Genomic DNA, 25464 nt, shown 5'->3' with positions numbered 1-25464 from the left:
TCTGATTCATCCTCACGCTCCACCACAGATCATTACACACACACACACACAAACAAACACAAGAGCTGGAGAAGATTGTGTTAATGTGGAGTTTATTCAGCATTGTTGTATCCATGGTAACAGTAATCTGGGAACAACAACAGCTCTGACGGTAAACATCCATGTTTCATCTTCAACACACAAACATCCTGGAACAGTAGGGCTGTCTCTAGCTCAACGCTCTTTTTAAATCATTCTCCTCTCTTTGTAGCAGGGACAGGCATGAGCAGAATTAGAGGTTAGCGCTAGCGTTAGCATTAGCATGTAGCAACAACAAGACATCCTGCTCTACATTGTTGAGTCTCTGTTAGAACCCATGATGGGACCTCTGTTAGAACACATGATGGAATCACTGTTAGAACACATGGTGGAACCTCTGTTAGAACACATGATGGGACCTCTGTTAGAACACATTATGGAACCATTGTTAGAACACATGGTGGAACCTCTGTTAGAACACATGATGGGACCTCTGTTAGAACACATTATGGAACCATTGTTAGAACACATGGTGGAACCTCTGTTAGAACACATGATGGAACCGTTGTTAGATCACATGGTGGAACCTCTGTTAGAACAAATGGTGGAACCGTTGTTAGATCACATGGTGGAACCTCTGTTAGAACACATGGTGAAACCTCTGTTGGAACACATGGAACAAGAGCTCGGTGTTAGATTGTCCAGAGGTCTGTCATGAGGACATGAACATAAGGTGACCCACTGCTCTCAGGACGAGGTCAGGAGGGTCAGGTGAAGGTGTAGACCACAGAGAGATGGTCTCTGAAGGCACCAGGGGGTCCTCAGAGTTAAGGTTCTCATGAAACAACGGAACCATCCTGGTATCATGACTTCTGTTAATTTGAGATGTCTTCTCCTCCCAACGTCCCGCTGGAGCCTCTCAGAGAAGTCCGGGGTTATACTCACTGGGAGTTCAGTTAGTTAAGACCAGCTTGGTCTCCATGGAGACCAGAAAGGGAGAGTTGGGTAGGTCCAGGTGTTTCAGTCTAAGGTGGGTCCAGGTGTTTCAGTCTAGACTAAGGTAGGTCCAGGTGTTTCAGTCTAGACTAAGGTAGGTCCAGCTGTTTTAGTCTAGTCTAAGGTAGGTCCAGATGTTTCAGTCTGGTCTAAGGTAGGTCCAGATGTTTCAGTCTAGACTAAGGTAGGTCCAGGTGTTTAAGTCTAGACTAAGGTAGGTCCAGTAGGTCCAGGTGTTCAGTCTAAGGTAGGTCCAGGTGTTTCAGTCTAGACTAAGGTAGGTCCAGGTGTTTCAGTCTAGACTAAGGTAGGTCCAGGTGTTCAGTCTAAGGTAGGTCCAGGTGTTCAGTCTAAGGTAGGTCCAGGTGTTTCAGTCTAGACTAAGGTAGGTCCAGGTGTTTCTCTAACAGACTAAGTCTTGGAGGTAGTTCTCAGTAGGATCGTGCGCAGGGTTCAGGGTTAATAAACATGAATCAGAGCTTGATATCTGAACTATGTAGCAGTTCAACACATGCAGTACAGCAGGCTTAAAAGTGCCCTAGTCTCAGGGTATACACAGTAGTTCTACTGCACTGAAATCCTACATCATGACACACAGCAACACTACAGTATGACCCTGTAATACTAAAGTAATACCACAGTAGAATTAGTACCCAGCAGTGGAGCCACTCCCCTTGTCCTCAAACAGCACAGCATGAATTAGTAAAAATATATTTAAATATATAAAAAATATATAGCATAATACATGTGGTAAACTAGGAGGAAGGTGGACTCTTTAGTAGGAGGGGACAGGGTCAGCAGGAAACATCTTGCATCTATAGTTTATAGATATATGATCAATCCTAGATCATTCCAGACTCTGAACAAACTACATTTATGCAATATAATGTTGGGATCAGGGCATGTAGAAGATGTTATAACATGTTGAAGCATGTTAGCGGATGTTAGCATGTTGTCAAGGATATTAGTATGTTGTAGCATGTGAGCATGTTGAAGCATGTAGCATGTAGGAGCATGAAAATACGTTGCAGCATGTAGGCATTTTAAATCATGTCAGCAGGTTTTGGCTAGTTAGCATATTATCGCATGTTAGTGAATGCTAAAAAGAAGAGCATTGTAAACTTGATCAACTATATTTGATACACTATATTTTATATAGTATTTTTATATACTATATTTGATATATTATATTTGATATACTCATTTTGATATACTATCTGTAGTTGACTCTGTTAAAAGGCTGTCACCACGCCCACCAGGAGGAACCCTAGGGCCAAACATTAATACTTTATTATTTATTCTCTCTCGTGTGATACACACCTATTCTCAATAGTAGTGGGCATCGATATTGGTTTTGTTGGGGTAAAATAAACTATGTGTGCATAAGATGTCAGAAACAAAACATTCCCTTTAGAATAAGACCGATCAGTGTTATTGATCCTGATCACGTGACTCTGAGGACACAGGATGACCCAGAGCTGGACGCTGCTTCCTGCTTCTAACAGAGAGTAGCGCAGCACCACTGGACGCTGTAGGACAGAGGTTGTCTTCAGGTCACACAGAGGTCACCCAGAGGTCAGCTAGAGGTCACCTAGAGGTCATAGAGCACCTCCAGCACGGTGGCCAGCGACCAGGCCTGAGTCTCACAGCTGAAGGGGCAGTGCTGCCCGCTCTCATTGGTCAGCTCAGGGAGACCCTTCCATGGAGACCTGGGGAGAGGGCGATAGTTAGGGTACAGTTAGTGTACAGTTAGGGTCAGTTAGGGTACAGTTAGGGTACAGTTAGTGTACAGTTAGGGTCAGTTAGGGTACAGTTAGGGTACAGTTATGGTATAGTTAGGGTATAGGGTACAGTTAGGGTATAGGTTACAGTTAGGGTACAGGTAGAGTATAGGGTACAGTTAGGGTATAGTGTACAGTTAGGGTACAGGTAGGGTATAGGGTACAGTTAGGGTATAGGGTACAGTTAGGGTACAGTTAGGGTGCTCACCCCTCCAGGTGGGTGTAGTGCCGTGACAGCAGGTGTTTGACCAGAGTCACGGTCCTCTGGTACTCTTCCTCCCCCAGCTTCTTAGAGAAAAAGAGTTTGGCCCGGAGGAAGTATCCTATTGGCCACAGCCACTCCTACACACACACACACACACACACACACACACACACACACACACACACACACACACACACACACACACACACACACACACGTGTTAAACGTGTGTGCGTTAAACACACAAGGGGGCAACTAGGGGCTGTGACTACATATTAAACAGTACTGCGTTGGGCCACTAGGGCGCTGTGACTACATGTTAAACAGTACTATGTTCCACCACTAGGAGCTGTGACTACATGTTAAACAGTACTGTGTTCCGCCACTAGGGGCTGTGACTACATGTTAAACAGTACTGTGTTCCGCCACTAGGGTCTGTGACTACATGTTAAACAGTACTATGTTCCGCCACTAGGGGCTGTGACTACATGTTAAACAGTACTGTGTTCCGCCACTAGGGGCTGTGACTACATGTTAAACAGTACTGTGTTGGAGAACTAGGGGCGCGTTGACTCACCGGCCCTTGGTGGTAGTTGAAACCCTTGGCCAGGTTGTAGTTGTCGTTGTCCAGTGCGTTGTCATAGACACCACAGTACACCATGTCACTAGAACAACAGAGACAGTGTTAAGGAGATCACTGAAACAGGAAGTTAAAGCGGCTGAAGGTGAGAGGTGAAACCCTCAAAACACTTCCTGTCTGCTCCCTCTCGACCAATCAGAAGCATATAGAATATAGTATAGTAGTATATTGTATGGTAGTGTAGTTACTCTGGGTCCAGGGTCTTCATTCCCAGTGTTCCCAGTAGTTTGCTCTCTGCCACCTCCAGGGCCTTCCAAGCGCGCTCAGTCGAGAACAGCTCTGGAGCCTAGGGCCAATCGGAGCACAGGACAGGCCATCAGACCACAGGACAGCCAATCAGAGCACAGGACAGCCCATCAGAGCACAGGAAAGCCAATCAGAGCACAGGACAGCCAATCAAAGCACAGGACAACCCTTCAGGGCACAGGACAGCCAATCAGAGCACAGGACCGCCAATCAGAGCACAGGAAAGCCCATCAGAGCACAGCCCATCAGAGCACAGGATAGCCTATCAGAGCACAGCCAATCAGAGCACAGGACAGCCAATCAGAGCAAAGCCAATCAGAGCACAGGACAGCCAATCAGAGCACAGGACAGCCAATGCAAACACAGGATGGCCTATCACAACATAGCATATCTGTCTGTCTGTGTGTAACCCGTCTGTCTGTTACATGTCTCTCTGTCTCTACCCTGTCTGTCGGCAACCCGTCTGTCTTTAACCTGTCTGTGTGTAACCCGTATGTCTGTAACCTGTCTGTCTGTCTACGTACCACCACCATAGCGATGGTGAAGTTGGGCCGGAGCTGGTAGTCACACCAGGCGCTGGAGGCCCCGAAGCTGTCCTTGTAGATGTGCTGTTTGTGGACCAGGTCTGGGCGGGTCTCTAGGGGGTCCCCGGCCTCGCCCGACACCCAGAAGGACGCCTCGAAGGACCGCTGGATGGCCTGGTCCCACCACGAGTACTGGATGAACTCCTCCTTGCCTAAGGGAGGACACCTTATACATGAAGTCACACTCCCCAGGGAGCAGGATGGAGTATAAAGTGTCGTCTCTGTGTAACAGTATGTAGTATGTAGTACATAGTATACAGTACGCAGTATATAGTGTAAAGTACCTTCTCTGAGTACTGTGGCTCCGTCGTAGGGGTACAGTATGTAGTATATACTATACAGTACGTAGTATATAGTGTAAAGTATCTTCTCTGAGTACTGTGGCTCCGTCGTAGGAGTACAGTATGTAGTATATAGTATACAGTACGTAGTATATAGTGTAAAGTACCTTCTCTGAGTACTGTGGCTCCGTCGTAGGAGTACAGTATGTAGTATATAGTATACAGTACGTAGTATATAGTGTAAAGTACCTTCTCTGAGTACTGTGGCTCCGTCGTAGGGGTACAGTCCCTCCTTGTGTAGCAGCAGCAGCCAGCGCAGCGTCGACTTACAGAGACCCACGATCTCCACGGCCGCGCCATCCCTGGGGACAGAGAGTATTACTGCAGTACTGGGGACAGAGAGTACTACTGCAGTACTGGGGCGAGTCAAGCGATTAAAATATTTAATCGTGATTAATCACATTAATGTCATAGTTAACTCGCGATTAATCACACTTTTTTTTCTATTCTAAATATCCCTTGATTTCGTGCTGCTAGCCATTTAGTGAGATCAGAGAGTGTTGAGAAGGTATAACATGTATATAACATGCTCTAACAGGTACCTGGGCGTTGCGGGCATCCCTTTGTTGCGAGCACGCTCGCTCTCTCCCATCTTGTCCATCCAGGTACCACAGTTGAAGCGGTTCCCCCCGGTTACGAAACCCGTCTCCGGGTCCACCTTGACGACCACGTTGAACCCTGAGGTCACATGACAGTTATCAGCATGGCTAGCACTAGCGTGGCTAGCATTAGCATGGCTAGCACTAGCATGGCTACCAGTAGCCTGGCTACCACTAGCTTGGCTAGTACGATGCTACCATGATGCTGCTCCAGTCAGATACCTTCTGCTTTATAGTCAAATATCTCCTAAACTACAGATGACATCATACCTGATGACATCACATATCACCTCATACCTGACCTAGGTCAACAATAAGGAGGAGGAGCAGGGAGAGGAGGAGGGGGAGGGAGAGGACGAGGTGAGGGGGAGAAGGAAGAGGAGGAAGAGGGGGAGGAGGAAAAGGAGAAGGAGGAGGAGGGGGAGGAGGAGCAGGGAGAGGAGGAGGACGAGGGAGAGGAGGACGAGCGGGGAGACAAGGAGGTGGAGGAGCAGGGAGCGGATGAGCAGGTGGAGGACTACCTTCGTCCCTCATGTGCTGGTCTATCTTGGGTCCGGCTCCTCTCTCTCGGTAGGAGATCCCCTGCAGGTGGCGCTGGAGAGCCTCCTGGATGACATCATGGAGAGGCTGCTCCTGTAGGAGAAACACACACACATGTCAAAAACACGCTATGCACAACACACACACACACTATACACAAAATACACACACCTGAAACACACAAATCACACACACACACACACACACACACACACACACACACACACACACATACACACACACACACACACACACACACACACACCATGATGAGGGCCATGATGTGTGTGTGGGTACGTACCACCTCTCCGGCGGGGCGGGGCTCACAGTCGTCGGTTGGGAACATGCGTGTGACGGGACACAGCAGGATGTCCTCTCCCTGGGGCACCTGGGTAACGTAGTCCTGAGGAGGAGGAGGAGGAGAGGAGCAGCATGAGGAGGAGGAAGGAGCAGCATGAGGAGGAGGAAGAATCAGCATGAGGAGGAGAGGAGCAGCATGAGGAGGAGGAGGAGGAGGAGGTGGAAGGAGCAGCATGAGGAGGAGGAGGAGGAGGAAGGAGCAGCATGAGGAGGAGGAGGAGGAGGAGGAGGAAGGAGCAGCATGAGGAGGAGGAGGAGGAGGAGGAGGAGGAAGGAGCAGCATGAGGAGGAGGAGCAGCATGAGGAGGAGGAGGAGGAGGAGGAAGGAGCAGCATGAGGAGGAGGAGGAGGAGGAGGAGGAAGGAGCAGCATGAGGAGGAGGAGGAGGAGGAAGGAGCAGCATGAGGAGGAGGAGGAGGAGGAGGAGGAAGGAGCAGCATGAGGAGGAAGAGGAGGAGGAGGAGGAGGAGGAGGGGAGCAGCATGAGGAGGAGGAAGGAGCAGCATGAGGAGGAGAAGGAGGAGGAGGAAGGTGCAGCATGAGGAAGAGGAGGAGCAGCAGTACCTGGACGCACTGCAGCCACCACCAGACGGCGTCCCTGCAGTTGTAGCGTGCGGCGCGGCCGCCGCCCAGCAGGTTTGGGACCAGGCCGTGGCGCAGCGTCCCCGCGAAACCCAGGATCACGTTGCTACGGAGACGGGAGGAGGGGTGAGAGGAGGATGGAGGAACACACACACACACACACAAACACACACACACACACACACACACACATACCGCGCCTCCAGGTGGCGTCCCGTCAGCAGCATCAGGCCGCGCAGGGCGATGAAGGAGTCCCGCCCCCAGCAGCGGAAGATCCCCGAGGAGAAGTGAGGAAGACCTGGAAGAAGACCAGCCGTCAGCCTCCTGCCCACTCCTCTAGCCCCTCCTCCTGTCCTCTAGCCCCTCCTCCTGTCCTCTAGCCCCTCCTCCTGTCCCCTAGCCCCCCTCCTGTCCCCTAGCCCCCCTCCTGACCCCTAGCCCCTCCTCCTGTCCCCTAGCCCCTCCTCCTGTCCCCTAGCCCCTCCTCCTGTCCTCTAGCCCCTCCACCTGTCCCCTAGCCCCTCCTCCTGTCCCCTAGCCCCTCCTCCTGTCCCCTAGCCCCTCCTCCTGTCCCCTAGCCCCTCCTCCTGTCCCCTAGCCCCTCCTCCTGTCCTCTAGCTCCTCCTCCTGTCCCCTAGCCCCTCCTCCTGTCCCCTAGCCCCTCCTCCTGTCCCCTAGCCCCTCCACCTGTCCCCTAGCCCCTCCTCCTGTCCTCTAGCCCCTCCTCCTGTCCTCTAGCCCCTCCTCCTGTCCCCTAGCCCCTCCTCCTGTCCTCTAGCCCATCCTCCTGTCCCCTAGCCCCTCCTCCTGTCCTCTAGCCCCTCCTCCTGTCTGAAAGTCCATGTAAGGTCTGCTCCTTTGTTCCCTAATCCCAACCCTCCGCTGTGATAGGACGCTGAGAAGCTACCTGCAGCCAATGAGACGCAGCACTGCTCCTTCTGCCCGGTGACGGGGCTGAGGCGGTAGGGGACGTCCTCCAGCGAGGAGGAGAGCGGAGGCAGGGCCGGCAGCCGACCCACCCCACACATCTGGACCGAGCCCAGCGCCAGCAGCCGCACCAGGCTGGAGCCCTCCTGGACGAAACTAACAGACACACCGTAGCGTTAGCACCAGGCTGGAGCCCTCCCGGACAAAGCTAACAGACACACTAAAGCGTTAGCAGCAGGCTACCTGCAGCTAGACGAGCAAGCCTACCTGGACATGAGGCGGTAGGTGGACTGCAGCGCCGCGCCGTATGCCCCGACCAAGATGGCGTCGAAGTAGCAGGGGATGAGATACCGAGGAACCAGCTTCAGGAAGTCAAACATAGAGGCCAGCCACTGGCCCACCTACACACACACACACACACACACACACACACAGAAGGAGAAGGGTCTGACTGATAGGAAGAGGAGGATGTCTGACTGATCGGGGGAAGAGCAGTAGGAGGAGGAGAGGAGAGGAGGAGGAAGAGGAGGAGAGGAGGAGGAGGAGGGGAGGAGGAGGAGAGGAGAGGAGAGGAGGAGGATAAGGAGCAGAGGGAGCAGCAGGAGGAGGCTCTGACCTGGGCCAGCGGTCCCTCGCGGGCTACCAGGCGGGAGGAGACGTAGTCCAGCATCCAGTCCCCCTGACGGAGGTTCACACACAGCGGGTGGCCCAGGTCGTTGGTGGGCCGGATCTCAGCCAGCACCGAGATGAGCCCTGTGCAGACCAGCACCAAAACGTGAACCATCAACCAGCACCAGACCATCAACCAGCCCCATCAACCAGCACCAGACCATCAACCGGCCCCATCAACCAGCACCAAACCATCAACCAACACCAAACCGTGAACCATCAACCAGTACCAAACCATCAAACAGCACCATCAACCATCAACCAGTACCAAACCATCAACCAACACCAAACCATCAACCAGCCCCATCAACCAGCACCAAACCATCACCAAACCATCAACCAGCACCAGACCATCAACCAGCCCCATCAACCATCAACCAGCACCAAACCATCAACCAGCACCAGACCATCAACCAGCACCAAACCATCAACCAGCACCAAACCATTAACCAGCACCAAACCATCAACCATCAACCATCACCACACCATTAACCAGCACCAAACCATCAACCAGCACCATACCATCACGGTACCTTGCAGCCCGGCGTAGCGGAACTTCTCCCAGCCCGGGACGCCGTAGCATCCTCCTCCATCCTCCTCTTCCTCAGCGTCGCAGCGGAACAGCAGGATGTTGAGGTCGGAGAGGGAGAGCTGGGACATCAGCCTGCGCACACACACACACACACACACACACACACACACACACACACACACACACACACACACACACACACACACACACACACACACACACACACACACACACACACATATATATACAGTATATATGTTCACACATGTATATATACACACACACACACACACACACTATGTGTGTGCATGTGTGTGGGTCTCTGTGCTATGTGTGTGTGTGTGTGTGTGCGTGTGTGTGTCTGTGTGTCTCTGTGTTTGTGTGTGTGTCTATGTGTGTGTGTCTCTGTGTTAGTGTGTGTGTGTGTGTGTGTGTGTGTGTGTGTGTGTGTGTGTGTGTGTGTGTGTGTGTGTGTGTGTGTGTGTGTGTGTGGTTTGTGTGTGGTCGAATGCCTACTGTGCCAGGGGGGTCTTCAGCGCGGGGGGTGTTTGGAGGTCCGGGATGCTGCCCTTGCGGTACTTGGGGCTGAACTGGGTGAGGTAGAAGCGGAGGATCCCGACCACTTGCTGGGCCCGGGGGTCCAGGCTCACCCTGGAGGGAGGGGGGTTACCATGGAGATCTTAGAACCACTCAACATCAACACTGCAGTATGATTAAGGGCGTATTCACACCAGGAAAGTCCTTAGTTCGATCTCTTTGGTCCGGACCAAAACGCAATGTTTATCTTTTGGTTTGGTGCGGTTCCTTTTCACATTGCAATTTTTCGCAACAATCCGAGAATTCGTCAACGCACATTTGTGCATAGATCGTTCAATCATTGGACAAGACGGTCGGGGTGGGGTAACACGGGGTAACGCATAAAAAAAAAGAGAACAAAGAAAACAAAGTCAACAAACTATGGAGATTCAGCGTACTGATGTTTCATACAGTTGCAAACATTTGCAGTACTTTTGGAGCATCAGAGGCGTTTGGAAGCAAACTGAGACCACCTCTCCGGCTGGGTCTCGGACCGGCTGTTTGGTCCGCACCAGAATTCAATGGTTTGTATTCACACCAGCCCAAAAGGTCCGCACCAGCGATTTTTTTGGTTTGGTTCGACCAAACAAGGCAGGTGTGGATACGCCCTTAGAGAAGAAACACCTAGAACATTGAGTGTGAGTGAGTGAGTGAGTGAGTGAGTGAGTGAGTGAGTGAGTGAGTGAGTGAGTGAGTGAGTGAGTGAGTGAGTGAGTGAGTGAGTGAGTGAGTGAGTGAGTGAGTGAGTGAGTGAGTGAGTGACTGAGGTAGTGAGTGAGTGAGGTAGTGAGAGAGGGGGGTAGTGAGTGAGTGAGTGAGGTAGTGAGGTAGTGAGTGAGTGAGTGAGTGACTGAGGTAGTGAGTGAGTGAGGTAGTGAGAGAGTGAGGTAGTGAGTGAGTGAGTGAGGTAGTGAGGTAGTGAGTGAGTGAGTGATTGAGGGTACCTGAAGGCGATGGCGCTCCCAGGGGTCAGCTTCTGGAAGGTGATCTCCTGGATGAACTCTGACCTCCCCTTAGAGGTCACGACCCCCGGCTTCACCAGAGTACTTTCCGCTAGCTACATAGTGATGGTGATAGAGTGAGAAGTGATACAAGGTATAGAGTAACAGAAGAGTGAGGAGTGAAACAAAGTCTAAAGTAACAGAATAGTGAGGACTAATAGAGTGAAGAGTTATACGAGGTATATATTAACAGAATGGCGATAGTGATAGATTAAAGGGTGATACGAGTTGTATAGTAACAGAAGAGTGAGAGTGATAAAGTGAATAGTGATACAATGTCTATAGTAACAGAAGAATAAGAGTGACAGAGTGAGTAGTGAGAGTAATAAAGTGAATAGTGATACAATGTCTATAGTAACAGAAGAGTAAGAGTGACAGAGTGAGTAGTGAGAGTGATAAAGTGAATAGTGATACAATGTCTATAGTAACAGAAGAATAAAAGTGACAGAGTGAGTAGTGAAAGTAATAAAGTGAATAGTGATACAATGTCTATAGTAACAGAAGAGTAAGAGTGACAGAGTGAGTAGTGAGAGTGATAGAGTGAATAGTGATACAATGTCTATAGTAACAGAAGAGTAAGAGTGACAGAGTGAGTAGTGAGAGTGATAGAGTGAGTGATACACGGTATATAGTAACACAATAGTCAGAGTGACAGAGTGAGGAGTGATACGAGGTCTATAGTGAGAGTGACAGAGTGAGGAGTGATACGAGGTCTATAGTGAGAGTGAAAGAGTGAGGAGCGATACGAGGTGAGTACAGACCGCTATGTGCTCCTTGATCTCCACTGAGTACTCCGGCATGCCATTGATGACGTCATCGTCTCTCTTATAACTCCCAGCATGCCTTTCAACCATCCTCGCCTCAAACACCACCTCCTCGATCTTCCCTGAGAGAGAGAGAGAGAGAGAGAGAGAGAGAGAGAGAGAGAGAGAGAGAGAGAGAGAGAGAGAGAGAGAGAGAGAGAGAGAGAGAATCAGACAAACAGGAAAAGAGACAGACAGGCAGGCATAGAAAGGCAGACAGGCAGACAGACCTGGTATGAACATGGGGGGGGTGGTGGGGGGGTACTGGTGGGTCTTGACGTCCCAGAATGCTGTTCTGCTGACGGTCACCACTGATTGATGGGTCGAGGGACAGTGGCGAGTCACAGCCACCGTGTCCGCGTCCACCTGGTCCACGTACACCTGGGGACAGGAAGTAATGTCACACATACAACTAGACCAGCTCACACACAGGAAGTGATGTCAGAGCACCAGCGGGACACTTCCCTACTTCCTACTCGTTTCAAACCTACTAGCATTATGCTACCATGTTTCACAAACCACAAGTACTTGATAACTATGTTCAATAACAAGCACTTATTCCTTTGGCTGGCCAGACCTTTCAACCCCTCCCCTCACCTGTATAAAGCCCCTCCCCTACCTGTTTGAAGCCCCTCCCCTACCTGTATAAAGCCCCTCCCCTACCTGTATAAAGCCCCTCCCCTACCTGTTTGAAGCCCCTCCCCTACCTGTATAAAGCCCCTCCCCTACCTGTTTGAAGCCCCTCCCCTACCTGTATGAGCCCCTCCCCTACCTGTTTGAAGCCCCTCCCCTACCTGTATAAAGCCCCTCCCCTACCTGTTTGAAGCCCCTCCCCTACCTGTATGAGCCCCTCCCCTACCTGTATGAAGCCCTGTGCCGCCAGCTCCTGGTGCAGCAGGTTGATGGCTCTCTTTGCGGCCGTGATGCCAGTCTGGCCGCTGGTCTCCCCCACAGAGGCAGAGGGCGCCGCGCTCCAGCTGGGGTACACACGCTCCTCCTTCACCACCGAGATCTGGACCAATCACAACACAACGCTGAGCAAGCGTCTCGAGGACGTGTGTGTGGGTGTGAGTGTGTTTGATTGTTTGAGTGTTTGAGTGTGCATGAGTGTCTGTGCGTGTACATGTGTGTGGTGTGTCTCTGTGTGTGTGTGTGTGTGTGTGTGTGTGTGTGTGTGTGTGTGTGTGTGTGTGTGTGTGTGTGTGTGTGTGTGTGTGTGGATGTGTGTGTGTGCGTGTACCTGGTGTGGTACCAGCTCGTCGTACCCTCTGGTGGAGCCGGTGGCGCAGCACGCCATCGACACAACAGCGGCACTCGGCAGGGCATCCAGCACCGACCGCAGCTACAACACAAGGCTAGCTCATTAGCATCAGCTACCACCCAACATTAGCTCATTAGCATCAGCTACCACCCAACATTAGCTCATTAGCATCAGCTACCACCCAACATTAGCTCATTAGCATCAGCTAAAACACAACCCTAGCTCTTAGCATCTGCTAAAACACAACACTAGCTCATTAGCATCTGCTACAGCACAACATTTCAGCAGCAACAGAACAATAGCATGTTAGCTATAAGACACAACCGTAGCATCGGCTACAACACACATTAGCACATTAGCATCAGCTGTTACAGAGACGTAGCCCTTGGGAAGGGGGAGGGGACTGTGAATGCAGACCTGGATGGGGCACTCGTTGTCATGGGTGATGTCTAGGAACATGGCGTGGGCGATGGAGGGGACCAGGGGCCGCAGGCTGGGCTGCACCAGGGCCCCCACCGGCTGGCCCCCGTAGCGGTACACCAGACGGCCCTCCTCATGGCTGTCCCCTGCAGACATGGCCTCTGGGACACACAGCAGTTAACCAGTTAACCAGCTAACCAGCTACACACACTCCAGACCAGTTAAGCAGCTTACCAGTCTACACACACTCCAGACCAGTTAACCAGCTAACCAGTCTACACACACTTCAGACCAGTTAACCAGTCAGATTAGTTAACCAGTCTACACAGCTTACCTTGCTGATGGTTAGTAGTGTTGCTAGTAGTTAGTAGTGTTTGTATCTACTTTGTATCTATCAACTACAAAGTGTATTTCTTAAATATATATATACGTATATATATATTATCTATATATATTGATATATAGAGAGAGAGATCCATATCTAGATCTATGAGGAGATCTATAAACAGTATTTAGTTATTTAGTATTACGGTACCTCATTTTGAAGCTACAGCACATTGTATTAAAGCAACAGTACCTAGCATTAAAGCTACACTACCTTGTATTAAAGCGACAGTACCTCCTATTAAAGCTACAGTACCTCATATTAAAGCGACAGTACCTCGTATTAAAGCAACAGTACCTCATATTAAAGCAATAGCACGTCGTATTAAATCTACAGTACCTCGTATTAAAGCGACAGTACCTCGTATTAAAGATGTAATTCCTTGTATCAAAGCGACAGTACCTCGTATTAAAGATGTGATGCCTAGCTTGGTGACGAAGACATTGTCAAGTTCCTCGCTGCCCGTGAAGAGCTCTGCCACCACGTAAAGGTTAGGACACACCCTCCGAGCAGCGGCCAGCATAAACTGACCAACCACAGCACAGGACAGCCAGGCCACGCCCACATCACAGCCAAGAGGGGAGAGGTTTGGGGGGACGGGGGACAAGGCAGCAGAGCCAAAAGAGATGTGATGTAGACAAAAAGAGAGAGAGACAGAGAGAAACAGGGAGAGAGTGAGAGGGAGAGAGAGAGAAACAGGGAGAGAGCGAGAGGGGGAGAGAGACAGAGAGAAACAGGGAGAGAGGGAGAGAGAGACAGAGAGAGAAACAGTGGGAGAGCGAGAGGGTGAGAGATAGAGAGCGCATTAGTATACGCATGCAAACGTGCACACCAGCAACACGTGCACCAGCACACGTGCACCAGTGTACCGCGCACGAGGCTGCTGATCCCAAGGCGGTTGACGAAGACGTTGTCGAGAGTCTCGCTGCCCGTGAAGAGCTCAGCGATCACATACAGGTCGGGGCGCACCGCCCGGGCAGCGGACAGCATGGTCTGGACACACACACACGCACGCACGCACGCACGCACGCATTCACACGCACACACACACAAACACGCATGCGCACACACGCACGCACGCACGCATGTATACACACACCCACACAACATACGAACACAAACATAAGATACAAACATTCACACATACAACACACACATACTTCCAGGACTGAATTTATAAAACACAACAGAGGCTCAAAGACTTTGAGACAAGTGATCAGCATGTGAATGTGATGAGGTCACGGTGTGAAGGGGTCAAGGTGTGCTGAGGTCACGGTGTGAAGAGGTCATGTGTGATGAAGTCATGGTGAGATGAGGTCATGATGAGGTCATGGTGGGATGAGGTCATGATGAGGTCATGGTGTGGTGAGGTCATGGTGGGATGAGGTCATGGTCTGATGAGGTCATGGTGTGATGAGGTAACAGTTTGATGAGGTCACAGTGTCATGAGGTCACGGTGTGATGAGGTCATGTGTGATGAGGTCACTGTGAGGCCGTTGCCCTGATGACGTACCTCAGCCACGTGCAGTGGTGTGGAGTGGCAGTTGTCGAGGCGGACCCCGTGGAAGTGCTGTGCGGTGGTCTGTGTGTAGCGCGTCATGTGGGCCCAGAGGTAGGGGCAGTCCTGGGGGCCGGCGCCGTAGCGCAGCTTCACGCTGTCGCCCCAGCACACCAGCTCCCTGCGCAGGTACACACTGGAGCCTGCACACACAGGGGGCCATGTTGGACATGGGTTAGGGCCATGTTGGACCCTGGTTGGGCAGCCATGATGGATCTAGGTTCTACGGCCATTTTGGAAATAGTGCGGTGGCCATGTTGGATATAGGTAAAGCGGCCATGTTGGACCTGGGGAGGCGGCAATATTGGACCTGGGGAGGCGGCCATGTTTGACATGGGGATGAGGCCATCTTGGACCTAGGGGAGGCAGCCATGTTGGACCTATTTGCAGTCCATGTTGGATCTAGGTGTGGCGGCCATGTTGGATCTAGTTGCGGCAGCCATGTTGGATCTAGGTTTGGTGGCCATGTTGGATCTAGGTTCGGCGGCCATGTTGGATCTAGGTTCGGCAGCCATCTTGGATGTAGGATTGGCGGCCATGTACGATCTAGGTGCGGCAGCCGTGTTGGAACTAGGATTGACGCCCATGTTGGACCTAGGGGAGACAGCCATGTTGGACCTAGGGGAGGCGGCCATGTTGGATATAGGTGTGGCAGCCATGTTGGACCTAGGGGAGGTGGCCATGTTGGATATAGGTGTGGCAGCCATGTTGGACCTAGGTGAGGGAGCCATTTTGGATCTATGTGCGGCGGCCATGTTTGACCTAAGTGAGGCGGCCATGTTGGATCTAGGTGCGGCGTCCATGTTGGACCTAGGTGTGGTGGCCATGTTGGACCGAGGTGCAGCGGCCATGTTGGACCTAGGTGCGGCCATGTTGGATGTACTGGCCTGGTTCAGCGAAGTTGCGGAGGGGGTCGTCCCCCATCACCCAGCCGTTGTGCGCCAGGAAGTGACACGTCGCAGTCGGCACTTCCAGGAGACGCAGCTCCTCCTCCAGAGAGAGGAGCTCAGAGGAGGAGAAGGAGAAGTACCTACACACACACACACACACACACACACACACACAGTTGAGGGTTCCTACCTGCTGTGATGTATCAACAGATGTGATGTTCAACTGCCTCTTTCCCTTTATACCCCTCTTTCTATATATCCTCTCTCCATAAATACACACAAACACACACACACATGCAAAATGAGTGTTCTTCTCAAATTCTCTTGACTCCTCCATGGTCTCACCTGGCCTAGTCTCATCTGGTCTAGTGAATCATGTTCTAGTCTCACCCAGTCTTCTTACCTGGTAACCAATGGGTTCTTCTGGTTCACAGGTCCCAGTTTAGGACCATGGTCAGCCAGCCGTTCATAAACAACAGTTCCCACGATGCAGTTGGCTGCCTGAGAGGAAGAAGAGAAAAAGAAAATATAATCTTCAAAAGAAAGTTTGAGAGTTCTGAAACCTTTAGAAAGCAAATGTTCCAAAACATTCAAACATACATTGATTAAAGGTTGGGTATGGAATTCTCTTTTTTGGCCATTATTGCAAAATTACTTGAAATACTTCATAACCCACTTACAGCCACTGAGTTAGAAGTACTGACATGAAAATTAAACAAGTCAATGATCTGTGGAACGGGCAGGGCTCGAAAAACTCCAGCCAATGATTTCCAGAGCCACCGAGTGGCATTGGACAGTAAGTACGTCAATCAAACGGTCGTACTGCACTCCCCCTCCCCCGCTCCCCGCGCGTGATCCTTTGTGCACGTACTCAAAGCTTGTTACCCAGAGCAAGCTTCTGCTGTTGTTATCCTGCGGTAGCTACTGGAGCTAGCTAACTAGCTAATCCACATTTGGACCTAGCACTGGAAGACAACCCTAAACTCTAACCTAGCTAGCCTGGCTCAATCTCGCGCATCTGTGTTCGCGCTCGTGCATGATTGCGTGTCCATGTACTTGGAATGTGTGGAGTCAGAGTCAGCGTTGAAGGAGAGGGGGTAGGACCATTCGAGTTGTGTATTCTCAAAGTCTGCTGGTGTTTTGCAAATCCCATACCCAACCTTTAAGTATTTTAACAACAAGCCATTAGTTTATAGTTGAACAAGCCATTAGTGTATAGTTCAACAAGCAATGAGTATATGTTGTAACAGGTTCGAGGTCAGTAGTTATTTAGTAGTTAGTAAGTATTTTAACCTGTAAATTAGTAGTAGTTAGTATCTTAACCTTTAGATTAGTAGATGGTTAGTATCTTAACCTGTAGGTTAGTAGTTAGTTAGTATCTTAACCTGTAGGTAGTTAGTAATAGTTAGTATCTTGAAGTTTAGGGTTAGCAGTAGTTAGTATCTTAACCTGTAGGTTAGTAGTTAGTATCCTAACCTATAGGTTAGTAGTTGGTTAGTAGTTAGTTAGCAGTAGTTAGTATCTTAACCTGTAGGTTAGTAGTTAATTAGTAGTAGTTATTATCTTAACCTGTAGGTTAGTAGTTAGTTAGTTAGTAGTAGTTAGTATCTTAACCTGTCGGTTAGTAGTTAGTTAGTATCTAACCTGCTCCTGGTGCTGGTGAACGATGTGGTACTGCTGTCCGTTCAGCTCATTCAGCCTCTGCTTCAGCGAATCACAGCATTCCAGGAGGTGATGGGGGGCGGGGCTACAAACACATCATTTGATTACTGCATAATCTGACCTCTGTGGAGACGTCCCAACCTCTAGTGCTCAAATGTTTTTCTTGCGACTGACCTCTGAGGGACAAATATCTCCAGGGCCGAGTCCATATCAATAGTGTTGCCATAACGACGGTAACTAGGGTCTTGGATCATCCTCAGCCCTTTCCCTACTCGCTTATTATGGTCTGGTTTGGGATCTGAGCATCAGAAGAAAGTAGATAAATCACACACACAAAAATACAAACATACACTTGTTATTATAAAGCATTAGAACTGTTCTAGGGAGTTTATAACATGAGAACGGTTCTAGTGAGTCTATAACCGGTTAGCAGTGATCTAGTTCGTTTAGGACAGGTTAGCAGGGTTCTAGTGGATTATAACAGGTTAGCAGGGTTCTAGTGGGATTAGATTAACAGGTTAGCAGGGTTCTAGTGGATTATAACAGGTTAGCAGGGTTCTAGTCGATTATAACAGGTTAGCAGGGTTCTAGTGGGATTAGAATAACAGGTTAGCAGGGTTCTAGTGGGATTAGATTAACAGGTTAGCAGGGTTCTAGTGGGATTAGATTAACAGGTTAGCAGGGTTCTAGTGGGATTAGGTTAACAGGTTAGCAGGGTTCTAGTAGGATTAGGTTAACAGGTTAGCAGGGCCCTAGTGGGTTTAGATTAACAGGTTAGCAGGGTTCTCACGGTTCTCCAGCAGGGTTCTGAAGGCAGCCACAACGTTCTCCACGTTGACCTGGAAGAACTCCCACAGTCTGACCTGAGGAAACACTTCCTGCCAGAGGACGCTGCGCAGCGCCTGCAAACACACACACGCACACACACATACATTACAAATACACACAAACACGCACATTACAAACACACACACACACACACACACAAACACACACACACACACACATAACAAACATACACACACACACACACACACACACACACATACACACACCAGATTACAAAGACACACACACATACACACACCAGATTACAAAGACACACATTACAAACACACACGCACAAACACATTACAATCACACGCACGCACACACAAACAACAATACATGTATCAAACACACACACACACACACACACACACACACACACACACACACACACACACACACACACACACACATACATACTTCATGTTGAGCCCATTAATCTCCATTCCAACACGATGTCATCCTTAGTTAGCAGTGATTAGCAGCTAATCAGTAGCTAGCTAGCTAGGAGGCTAGGAGGCTAGGAGGCTAGGCCTAGGCGGTGAACTGACGTTGAGGTGTGCCTCGCTGGTGATTTCAGCAGGAAGTCCTTTAGCAACGTAGCTTCCGCTAGCAATGCTATCGCTGAGGTGGCTGAGGGCGCGGTCCAGGACCCAGGCGGGGCGCAGGTGGGGTGAGTTCACCAGGTTGTAGCCGCACTCCGGGTGGTCTGCCAGCCAGGGGCTGTTAGCCGCTGAGGACACATTGGGAGTTAACATGGGGCAGCAACACAACATGGAGTGATTCAATACAACATTGTGTGTTTCAATACAACATTGTGTGTTTCAACACAACATTGTGTGTTTCAACACAACATTGTGTGTTTCAATAAAACATTGTGTTATTATATAACATTTTGTGTTTTTATATCACATTGTGGGTTTTTTATAACACATTGTGTTTTCTTTATAACAATTTGTGTTTGTTCGTGTTTTGTTCATATTATAATATATTTAAAGCTGCATGGAAGACAATGGTCCACAGATATACCACAGAATGGGTCTATGTCAATAAACCCGAGATCCTAATGGAATCAAAATGGTGGAAGAGGGCCAGAGGGGTGCGGTTCCTGACTCTGATCTGTTCGCCGTGAGGAGATGCATATGAGGGCAGATGTTCAAGACTGTAGGTCAAAGGGATCACGAGATATGCTTGTTGCATTTTTTGACTATTGCTATAGCGCCACCTGTTTCCAGACAATTTAATCTTTCTCCTCTGTTCCTCTCTACTCAGCCTTGACAGCCGTAGAGAGTTCATGAGAAGCAACTCAGCAGTCTTTGCTGTGTCCGTCAATCTGGCGGAACAATAATAAAACAACAGGTGGCCTCTGCCTCTGAGGCTGGCCCGTAATAACATTCATAAAGCCTGTCCTATGTTCAAGGCGCTCCACAGTGGAACGTACCACTGCGCTCCACAGTGGAACGTACCACTGCGCTCCACAGTGGAACGTACCACTGCGCTCCACAGTGGACCGTACCACTGCGCTCCACAGTGGAACGTACCACTGCGCTCCACAGTGGACCGTACCACTTTGCTCCACATTGGAACGTACCACGGTGCTCCACAGTGGACCGTACCACTTTGCTCCACATTGGAACGTACCACAGTGCTCCACCGTGGAACGTACCACGGTGCTCCACGGTGGAACTTACCACTACACTCCACAGTGGACCGAACCACTTCGCTCCACAGTGGACCGTACCACTGCGCTCCACAGTCGACCGTACCACTGTGCTCCACGGTGGAACGTACCACTGTGCTCCACGGTGGAACGTACCACTGCGCTCCACGGTGGAACGTACCACTGCGCTCCACGGTGGAACGTACCACTGCGCTCCACGGTGGAATGTACCACTGCGCTCCACGGTGGAAAGTACCACTGCGCTCCACACTGGACCGTACCACTGTGCTCCACAGTCGAACGTACCACTGCGCTCCACAGTGGAAAGTACCACTGTGCTCCACAGTGGAACCTACCACTGCGCTCCACACTGGACCGCAGTGCCAGCGGCTCGCTACTTTAGGACCTGCCCACATAGAGCGCACCGTCGCTATGGAAATGAAATGGCGGCCAGGAATAAAGTCAGGGAACCTTTGACCTTCAGTGGGTTTCTGACCTTTATATCAAGTTCCTGAGACTCTCTGACCTTTACTTGGGAACTGCAACCGGGGGTAACGGGGTTATCACTCGAGGGGGCTGCACTAGTTCATTGGTTTCTTTGGTGTCCTGGTAATGTATAATATTAAATGATGCATAGATTGGATCTATAGACGTGAAAGCTATTACATATAGCTATGATAGACATCATAGTGATATTTATGATGTATAGAGGTTCAGAAAGAGGTGATACTTATGGTGTATAGATGTTCATAAAGGGGTGATATTTATGATGTATAGATGTTCATAAAGAGGTGATATTTATAATAATAATAAGAATACATTTTATTTATAATGCACTTTATATTCAAGAATCTCAAAGTGCTTCAGAGAAAAAAAATAACAAAAAACTATTATATTTATGACACATAGATGTTCATAAAGAGGTGATATTTATGACACATAGATGTTCATAAAGAGGTGATATTTATGATGCATTGATGTTCATAAAGAGTTTATATTTATGATGTATAGATGTTCATAAAGAGGTGATACTTATGATGTATAGATGTTCATAAAGAGGTGATATTTATGATGTATAGATGTTCAGAAAGAGGTGATATTTACCGGTGTGGTTGTACACCACGTCTGTGATTGACAGCATGTTCCATTCTCTCTTCATCTTCTCCACCAATGCGCCGACATCGGCCCAGCCGTAGCTCCGCCCCTCAGGGCTGAACTCGGGGTTAAAGGTCAGCTGATCGGCCAATGAGTAGCAGGACCTGGACTCACCCAGGGTCTGGAGGGGAGTGAAGTGGAGCATGTTGTACCCTGAGAGAGAGAGAGAGAGAGAGAGAGAGAGAGAGAGAGAGAGAGAGAGAGAGAGAGAGAGAGAGAGAGAGAGAGAGAGAGAGAGAGAGAGAGAGAGAGAGAGAGAGAGAGAGAGAGAGAAAAGAGGAAGACAGACAAACAGACAGATATACAGACAGACAGACAGACAGACAGAGAGACAGACCGACAGACAGACAGACAGACAGACAGACAGACAGACAGACAGACAGAGAGACATAGATTAAAGCTATATTAAGCAATCTGTTGTATCATATCCGTTGTAACTCTCTCTACATCTCGATAGATCAAAGGCTGGATCTCTCTGTGCCCCCGGCCCCGGTCCAAAGCACCCAGCCTCAGTCAGCCGGAGGACACAAGTGTCTTCGGAGGCCGAGTCTAGCCGGCTTGTTGCTTCAGAGTGGCCCTACCTAGCTTTAATCAGTAAGTGATAGAGGAGTGTCAAAGCTAGCTGATAGCTAGCTGGCTGCTGAAGCTAAGTAGATGAATGCCACCAAACTAGCTGTTACATTAAGCTGCCACCTATATAGCTGCCAATTGACACCTAGCTAGATGCTACCTCGCTGGCTGCTAGCTCGATACTAGGCTAAACTGTTAGCTGCTATCCGGTGGCGTCCTACCGGTCTCCTTGGCGACCTGCAGCCTCTGTGGCCAGAGGTCCAGGGTCCCCAGACACTTGGCCAGGTAGGTCTGGATGGTGATGCAATCCAGGGGCAGGACCTGGTCGTCGGGGCCCACCCGGAGCACGGGGTCCACCACCAAGTAGCCCCCACCGCACCGCCCCCCGTCCCTGGGGAACACAGGAGCAGGAGCCTCTACAGTAGGGTGGAGGTACCACTGCCTCTACAGTAGGGTGGTGGTGGGTGGAGATACCACTGCTTTTACAGTAGGGGGGTTGTGGGTGGAGGTACCACTGCCTCTACAGTAGGGTGGAGGTACAATTGCTTTTACAGTAGGGGGGTTGTGGGTGGAGGTATGACTGCCTCTACAGTAGGGTGGAGGTACCACTGCCTCTACAGTAGGGTGGAGGTACAATTGCTTTTACAGTAGGGGGGTTGTGGGTGGAGGTATGAGTGCCTCTACATTAGGGTGGAGGTACCGCTGCCTCTACAGTAGGGGGGTTGTGGGTGGAGGTATGACTGCCTCTACAGTAGGGTGAAGGTACCACTGCCTTTACAGTAGGGGGGTTGTGGGTGGAGGTATGACTGCCTCTACAGTAGGGTGGAGGTACCACTGCCTTTACAGTAGGGGGGTTGTGGGTGGAGGTATGACTGCCTCTACAGTAGGGTGGAGGTACCACTGCCTTTACAGTAGGGGGGTTGTGGGTGGAGGTATGACTGCCTCTACAGTGGTTGGAGGTGTCACTCCCTCCACAGGGTGGTGTGGGTGGTGGTCCTAGGGGGCCGTACCCGAGGCTGTAGTGGAAGTGGAAGGAGCCGGCCAGCTGCAGGTCCAGGCTGCAGTACTTGTCCGAGTCGTCCTCGCGGCCGGCGGGGTTCACCCAGCTCAGGACCCGGAAGCAGCTCCTCTGGAAGGCCTCCCCCGCCGCAGGGTAGTTGGTGTGGAGGCTGACGGAGCGGCCCTGGAGGCTGGGGCCCAGACGGAACTGCAGCTCGAAGCCTGGGGCCCACAGTGACACAATACAAGTACACATTACTACACAATACTACACATTATGATGCCATGCCCTAGTTGAAAATTGTATTGGACTAATCTACACCTTAGTAAACAATACAGTTACTCTACACCATAGTAAACAATGCAGCTACTCTACACCTTAGTACACAATACAGTTACTCTACACCTTAGTAAACAATAGTTATTCTACACCATAGTAAACAATACAGCTACTCTACACCTTAGTACACAATAGTTACTCTAACCCTACACATTAGTACACAATTGTTACTACAATACTACACATTAACACACCTTAGTTGCTACAATACTACACATAAACACACCTTAGTTACTACTATACTACACATAAACACACCTTAGTTACTACAATACTATATATTAACACACCTTAGTTACTCAAATACTACACATTCACACACCTTATAGACACTACAAAACGAGTAGTTAGTAGCATGGAGGCTAAATGCTTGTCCACACTAAATGCTATTCTCGGGAGTGATAGGCCGAGTGATACTAGGTGTGATACAGGACATTTCCTATCTTGCCCTAGCCTGAACATAGACCTCTTATAGTTATTATTAGCAGTGATACTAGAATTTATACCAGGAGTGATACAGTGATGTGAGGGGTGAGAACAGGAGTGATACAGTGGTATGAGTGATACCAGGAGTGATACAGTGGTATGATGAGTGATACCAGGAGTGATACAGTGGTATGAGTGATACCAGGAGTGATCCAGTGGTATGATGAGTGATACCAGGAGTGATACAGTGGTATGAGTGATACCAGGAGTGATCCAGTGGTATGATGAGTTATACCAGGAGTGATACAGTGGTATGAGTGATACCAGGGGTGATACAGTGGTATGGGTGATACCAAGATTGATACAGTGGTATGATGAGTGATACCAGGAGTGATACAGTGGTATGATGAGTGATACCAGGAGTGATACAGTGGTATGAGTGATACCAGGAGTGATACAGCGGTATGAGTGATACCAGGGGTGATACAGTGGTATGAGTGATACCAGGGGTGATACAGTGGTATGATGAGTGATACCAGGAGTGATACAGTGGAATGGGTGATACCAGGATTGATACAGTGGTATGATGAGTGATACCAGGAGTGATACATTGGTATGATGAGTTATACCAGGAGTGATCCAGGGGTGTGGGGAGTGAGAACAGGAGTGATACATTGGTATGATGAGTGATACCAGGAGTGATCCAGGGGTGTGAGGAGTGAGAACAGGAGTGATCCAGGGTGAGTCCTACCTTGTTCCAGTCTGAACAGAGTCCTCTCCAGGTTCTCCTGGTTGTTGAGCTGGAGGACTCGGATCTGCTTCAGGTGCTGGGGCAACATCTTCTGACGTCTGCTGGACACACTATCTCACTCTCTGTCTCTCTCTCTTTCTCACTCTGGAAGAAAAGAACACTTTAACACTCAAGCTGGAGCCAACCAGTCACAAACCTTCTCATGTGTGGAGAAGCTAGCGCCCTAGCTCCCTGGCTTCCTAGCCGCTAGCTCCCTAGCCCCCTAGTTCCGTAATCCCCTAGACCCCTAGACCCATAGCTTCCTAGCCCCCTAGCTCCCCAGCCCCCTTGCTCCCTAGCCCCTAGGCCCTTGCAGAATCCTCCTTCTCCAGAGAGCTTTGAGGCCCTCTGTGGTTTGGAGTTCTGCTCAGAACCTTCCGGGCTTCTCTCTCGGTCTGAGCGAGGGAGTTGATGTGTTTCAGAATTAAGTCCAAAGCTTCAGTAGCTTCTCCAAATTTAATGGATTCTTTATTCACTGAGGATAATAGAGTCTGCTAAATTACTAAATGCAGATACGAGTTTGTACGGTAAGTTATAAAGAAGTTACTCCAGGGTCTCATGGTCGGAATGGGGCGAGTCAGAGTGTGTGTCCTAGTTCAGTGTGTGCTACTGCACGTTCTAGTTCACTATTGTGTGCTACTGTATGTTCTATTTCACTAGTGTGTGCTACTGTATGTTCTATCTCACTAGTGTGTGGTACTGTATGTCCTAGTTCACTAGAGTTTGTTACTGTGTGTCCAAGTTTACTTTAGCCAACAGTTCAGAGTTCACCAGAGAGTTCTGTGGTCGTCACTTTTGAGTCGTGTAAACAAACCTCACTTCCTCTGGAAGCAGGAAGTACTAAACTACGCAACAAATAAATACAAAATTCCTTGTTAAACACCAAGTAATAATAAATAAACTACACAATGGCTATAAAATAAACACAACAAGCATTCCAAAAAAAAAAAACTTGATTACACATAGCCTAGCGTTGTGAAACACAAAAGGTTTCCTAAGAAAAACTTTACAAAAGGTTTCTCAATGTTGAAACTGAAGTTTGTTTTGAAAGTCTGGTCAGCTGTTGTGTCACTGAAGAAGGAGTCCCATCGCAGATTATAACGAGTTTAACGGTATTAGA

At 49.5% G+C, this 25464-nt stretch overlaps 1 protein-coding gene across 3 annotated transcripts in view; it reads right to left on the bottom strand.

Moving 5' to 3' along the window:
- Positions 1–75: 75 nt before the first annotated feature.
- agla (amylo-alpha-1, 6-glucosidase, 4-alpha-glucanotransferase a) overlaps positions 76–25464 on the bottom strand; it is a 26197-nt gene continuing 808 nt past the window's right edge. For 2 of the 3 annotated variants that reach the window (XM_030364285.1, XM_030364286.1), the window contains exons 2-35: positions 24306–24449; positions 22800–23010; positions 22011–22180; positions 21169–21372; positions 18956–19137; positions 18367–18478; positions 17751–17874; positions 17559–17661; positions 16318–16415; positions 15912–16054; positions 14980–15167; positions 13869–13992; positions 13079–13242; positions 12641–12742; positions 12260–12412; positions 11631–11781; positions 11359–11483; positions 10541–10653; positions 9537–9671; positions 9022–9152; positions 8436–8572; positions 8087–8220; positions 7800–7975; positions 7088–7190; positions 6875–6998; positions 6252–6353; positions 5932–6043; positions 5354–5489; positions 5001–5113; positions 4411–4622; positions 3829–3926; positions 3578–3665; positions 3004–3137; positions 76–2723 (exon numbers count right to left, since the gene is read on the bottom strand). In XM_030364285.1, coding sequence (XP_030220145.1) covers positions 2606–2723; positions 3004–3137; positions 3578–3665; positions 3829–3926; positions 4411–4622; positions 5001–5113; positions 5354–5489; positions 5932–6043; positions 6252–6353; positions 6875–6998; positions 7088–7190; positions 7800–7975; positions 8087–8220; positions 8436–8572; positions 9022–9152; positions 9537–9671; positions 10541–10653; positions 11359–11483; positions 11631–11781; positions 12260–12412; positions 12641–12742; positions 13079–13242; positions 13869–13992; positions 14980–15167; positions 15912–16054; positions 16318–16415; positions 17559–17661; positions 17751–17874; positions 18367–18478; positions 18956–19137; positions 21169–21372; positions 22011–22180; positions 22800–23010; positions 24306–24393 — 4608 coding nt within the window. In that variant the 5' untranslated portion in view covers positions 24394–24449 and the 3' untranslated portion in view covers positions 76–2605. Of the gene's footprint in view, positions 2724–3003; positions 3138–3577; positions 3666–3828; positions 3927–4410; positions 4623–5000; positions 5114–5353; positions 5490–5931; positions 6044–6251; positions 6354–6874; positions 6999–7087; positions 7191–7799; positions 7976–8086; positions 8221–8435; positions 8573–9021; positions 9153–9536; positions 9672–10540; positions 10654–11358; positions 11484–11630; positions 11782–12259; positions 12413–12640; positions 12743–13078; positions 13243–13868; positions 13993–14335; positions 14460–14979; positions 15168–15911; positions 16055–16317; positions 16416–17558; positions 17662–17750; positions 17875–18366; positions 18479–18955; positions 19138–21168; positions 21373–22010; positions 22181–22799; positions 23011–24305; positions 24450–25464 lie in introns of all 3 variants that reach the window. The other variant, XM_030364287.1, reaches the window with a different exon arrangement.

The sequence above is a fragment of the Gadus morhua genome, chromosome 8 (assembly GCF_902167405.1).
Source record: "Gadus morhua chromosome 8, gadMor3.0, whole genome shotgun sequence".
Classification (NCBI taxonomy): Eukaryota; Metazoa; Chordata; class Actinopteri; order Gadiformes; family Gadidae; genus Gadus; species Gadus morhua.
Note: the sequence above shows the minus strand (reverse complement) of the source record. Positions and strands in the feature narration are given on the sequence as shown.